Genomic DNA, 5,000 nt, shown 5'->3' with positions numbered 1-5,000 from the left:
AGGTACAGAGCATGCATAGTCATTTCCCTAACCACAGTATTTTACAGTTTTTTACGGTTGTTTACACACTAAAATAACAATTTCCACACAATTTGCAAAATTCTACTCCAAGGAGCAAAACACCTCCTCACCTTTGCACAGCATTACACACAATGTCTGCCTCACCCTTTTTGCAAAACATTACACACAGTGATTTGTAAAACTCTACACACATTTTCACACCTTAGACACAGATAAGGATTGTGAGGTTACTTCCTTGTCATTACAAAGCCCCGGATTGCCAATGACCACACTAATGAACGAATTGGAAAACCACATCCACCAGGTGTGGAAGCACACATGTGCTAATTTGAAAACGCAGCACTCAGGTGTACTATAAAAGGCAGCAGCTTTTACAGTAGTTTTTCTTCAGAGTCAAAGTGTATGTACTTGTATGTATTTGTTTTTTTACAAACGTGTTTTTTATTTATCACAGCAGTGTGTAACTGGCGGCAATAGTGTCTGATCATTGAGGACTGTGTTGGTTAAATGAAAACAAATAGCATTTTCACAAATATGTGTATATGTTTTGACTGAAGTGTGTATGTTTTGACTGAAGTGTGTCATTTTGCAAACAATCTAGGAATTATGCAAATTGAGTGAGGTGTTTGGATAATTGTGATTATATTTTGAAAAAAAAAGAACCCGGTTTTCAAAATTGCGTGTAAACAATTGAAAAAAAAACTGTAAGAGCATGTGCCCATTCAGTGACATCTGTGGAAAGTAAACTGTAAGAATTGCTCATAGAGCATCTCTATTCATGCACCATCTCTATTCACGCACCATCTTTTGTGCAACTCTATTGGTCTATTTGTTCTCTCTATCCAGGAAGTGGTGGCTCACCATCTGTGTATGGGTGGAGGTAGCCAAAGATCCGCAAGCCATAGTTTGTCCACTTGGGAGCAATGGCCAGCTTGCTTATGGTGGAGCGGGACTGAGGAGAGAAGTAACTCTCTTAGTTAGAGTAGATGTACTTAATACACTCTTAGTTAGAGTAGATATACTTAATACACTCTTAGTTAGAGTAGATATACTTTTTGGTAATACACTCTCTTAGTTAGAGTAGATATACTTAATACATTTGGTAATACACTTACCTGATTCACTTACTCTTAGTTAGAGTAGATATACTTAATACACTTGGAGTGTCCTTATACAACATAACTGGGTCTCAAAAAGTGTTTCAATAAGTCGAAAAATTACTATAAAAAGATGCATGTACGTATGTGTGTGTGTGTGTGTGTGTGTAGAAAAAGGGGGGGGGGGGGTACTTACATGAGGATAGAGTGGGTAATGGAGGTTTTTTCTGAGCTGCTGGACTGAGCTTCCACACCAGTCTTCAAAGATGTGCAGGTTCGCCTGGCCCTGATACTGTAGATCACAATATCAGGCAAAAATCACGTCATTCTGACAGACACTCAAAGCCATGGTATGTATATTACTGTTATAACAGTGACCAATAACCCATTCAAGTCAAAGCAAGCACGTCACTGTATATACTGTATACTGTGTATATATATATATATATACATATATATGTATATATATATATATATATATACCAGTATATGTATCTAAGGACAAGTGTTGTAAATTAGAATTTGCTAAAAACACTATGATACCAGCATCAGATAGCTGTTTTCAGTTTGTCTATGTACATTGTATCTGTCCCTATCTGTCAAATAAACTCTAATAATAATAATAATAATAATAATAAGTATTAGTCTTTACTGCCTAAACAGCCATCCATACAGAAGTAAACTGAGCCAGCAGAAGTGAATGTGGGGCACTGTTGGCTGAGTCCTCCTCTCCCCTGTGGTATGAGTTATCTAGTGTTTCCTCAGTGGGGACGGTGGGATATCTGGGGCTGTCGAAAGTGTTGGCTCATCGCTGGCCTTGTGTGGGAACATGTGCGGCCGGCCTGAAAAATAACACCTGAATTTGGGCAGCACACCTCATCTCCGACGGCTCGTAGGAACTAGGGCACAGGACACCACACACACACACACACACACACACAACACACACACACACACGCAGTCCAGTAAAGCCTGTTTTATGCTTTTCATGTATGCAAATGGATATGTCCCTTTCATACGTTGATCCATTTCATGCGTATCTAAAAGCTTGAAGTTGAACATGCAAAACATGACCACTGACACAATGAAGGCAAAGAATGGACATCTTCAACGTTGAGCATAAAAGCCCTCAAATTGCTCCAGGAGGGTTCCCACTCCCACTCAGGAGAACAGAGACCACACCTCACAGATAACAACTCTCTTGGAGGATTAGGCTAATTGACAACATAGGTGGCATTGTGCCATGGGAATGGCCCGCCCCTCTGTACGCACTGCGAGCTGAAAACTTCTAAGCCTAACCAGTTTTGTTTGTCCTAGCTTTGGAAATGTCCTAGTCTTCACTGAGAGTATAAGCTTTCCCACACTGGTTTACCAAGTGTCACCTACATGAGATAACACACTCACACACACTGTCCAACACACACCCTCGTGATAACACACACTCTTCCAGAGTACAAACGCTCCGTCCAGCACAGATTCTGAAGACCACCTGAGTGCTATTTGAGTCTGTGTTAGGAACACTGTGTGTGTGTGTGTGTGTGTGTGTGTGTGTGTGTGTGTGTGTGTGTGTGCACTCTTAACGAATGTGTTGAAAGCAACAGAACTTGCATCGTTTTTAACACATCTCTCTGTCCAGATAGGGACAACAGTTTGTATTGGTTCCTTTTTTATTTGTGCTTGCTCTTGACTCCAGGCTGTTGGGTGTGGTGTGGATCCCTAAAAAGCTCTGACCCAGCCCCAATAACACGTAAGCGATTACTCAAATTAGAGAACCGCTAAGGACAACTACTGAGAATAAACGGCTCAAGTAATGATAGTTTTAAGCCCCTTCTGAGGATGCAAAAGTACTGCCTCTCTAATCAAAAACAAAGTGTGAGTCTGTGTGTGTGTGTGTGTGCATGTGCGTGTAAGATCTTCAAATAGCATTTGTCATTACAGTTTTCTGCCCATTGCTTGAACACTTTTTGCAAAACTCGGCTCATTGTGTCAAAACTTTACAAACAAGCACACAAGACACAACACTGGGAAATAAACCAGGGCTTCAGGCTAACCTTTTGCACTGGTTGCTAGTGGTAACTTTTTTATTTAGGTGCACCAGCACAAAATTTAGGTGCACCCAAATGTTTCGTTGCGGCACCTTTAAAGGTCTAGGTTTTTGAACATTCTAAGTTCCGCAACAATTGAAGGTTCTAAAATTCTATGTTGAATTCAATGAACCCAGATATTCTTTAGAACGTTAATTTCCCAACATTCCCTTCCTTTATGGGTTAACGTCACAATTTCAAGGTCCCCTTTTTATCACTCTCTATATACATTCCGTGTCAGAGCTGTAGTCAGAGCATGGACCAGGAATGACAGTACTGATTTGATTTGGGGCCTCTACCACCTTGACGACATCAGTAATATTGAATACTGTGATCATTCACATCAGTGGCGATCCTAGTCTCTGCTCGACCCTCCACACACACATGGAAAATTATGGCTTGTCATATGTTTCTATTTCATATTTTGGAATTCATAAACTTTATATATTTTGTTAATAATGTATAGTACTGTATGATCTGCATAAGTACTAATAGCTAAACATATTAAGTAATTTGAATACTTCATATTGATTTCTAAACTATTACAGTTGTCTTCAATGTTATTGTGTGTAGTGGTGGTGTGTAGGTGTAATTGAGTGCCCATCACTTTAAGAAGAACGTCACAGTAATTAGCCTAGTTCTGAAAATGGCTCAACTGAGGCCTATTTGTGGCTGGCTGATTGGTGTTCAGTTTTATAAGTATTTTCAGATAAGTGTTTTCAATCACCCAATATGTTTTGTATTTTGAATAGATGTGTTGCCCCAATGGTACCCATGAGATTTCATTTATGAACGAAGTGTCTAATGTATGAAATAGTGTGTAGTGTGCAGGAGCAAGTATAATGCAGAATTGCAACTAAAGTGCAAAGCAGCGGTATGGTTACACTGTATTTAAGGTATAGTAACAAAAGCTTCAAGTTTTGTTACTTTGGTCTAAGCATGTGTCTATAGTGTTCAAGCAATGTGCAAAAACTGTAAAATGCAGGGGCAAATGTGGATCTAAGTAACGAATGAATAAATTAATGAATGGACTGGATGAATAGATGAATGAATGAATGAACAGACTAATGAATAACTGAATGAAGGAATGAAGTACTGAATGAATGACTGAATGAGTGAACTACACAATGAATGAATGAATGACTGAATGAGTGAACTACACAATGAATGAATGAATGCATGCATGAATAAATGAACTACGCAATTAATGAATGAATGAATGAATGAATGAATGAATGAATGAATGAATGAATGAATGCATGAATGAATCATACTCCTGTGCTACCAAGTGTAGTAAACGTACATCCTGAGCAGCGATGAGAGAGGAGCTCATGTTTCCACAGGACAGGTTAAAATTGCGCACACCGACACTGACACCCGGAACCAAGAACACACTCCCTCTAATTTTAACATGACAGCTGTGCAGAGACCTTATAAACACACATACACACACACACACACACCCATGCAGTACGTACTAATACAAGGCCAATTCTCTCAGTCTGTGAGTGAAAGTGTGTATGCATGCATCTAAGAGTGTGTGTGCTTGCTCATATATGGATGTGTGTGTGTGTGTGTGTGTTCGTGTGTGTGAATAATCTCTGTGGAATAATGACTTAGACCTCACAATATGCCTCTGAAGTTCACCTACAAAAAAAGACCCAAAGCTGCCATCTTGGCCCATATAAGGAGATCTCTGATATCTGTATCTGTAAACTTCAGAGGTCTATGCCTGAGTCTCCACCTTTACATTTACATCAGTGAAATTGAGAAGGTGATTATGGTTAAGAACATGCTC

The 5,000-nt window shown here is 39.4% G+C and overlaps 1 protein-coding gene across 8 annotated transcripts in view; it reads right to left on the bottom strand.

Moving 5' to 3' along the window:
• The window catches only part of b4galnt3b (beta-1,4-N-acetyl-galactosaminyl transferase 3b), a 33,925-nt gene that overhangs the window by 13,299 nt on the left and 15,626 nt on the right, over positions 1 to 5,000 (bottom strand). For 7 of the 8 annotated variants that reach the window (XR_006034987.1, XR_006034986.1, XR_006034988.1 and 4 more), the window contains exons 4-5: positions 1,315 to 1,410; positions 883 to 973 (exon numbers count right to left, since the gene is read on the bottom strand). Coding sequence is in view for 4 of the 8 variants with exons in the window: in XM_042109408.1 (XP_041965342.1) it covers positions 883 to 973; positions 1,315 to 1,410 (187 nt within the window). In the remaining 4 variants the exon portion in view is untranslated. Of the gene's footprint in view, positions 1 to 822; positions 974 to 1,314; positions 1,411 to 5,000 lie in introns of those variants that run through there. The other variant, XM_042109411.1, reaches the window with a different exon arrangement.

This window comes from Alosa sapidissima, chromosome 11 (assembly GCF_018492685.1).
Source record: "Alosa sapidissima isolate fAloSap1 chromosome 11, fAloSap1.pri, whole genome shotgun sequence".
Classification (NCBI taxonomy): Eukaryota; Metazoa; Chordata; class Actinopteri; order Clupeiformes; family Clupeidae; genus Alosa; species Alosa sapidissima.
This window is presented reverse-complemented; position numbering and strand designations above follow the sequence as displayed.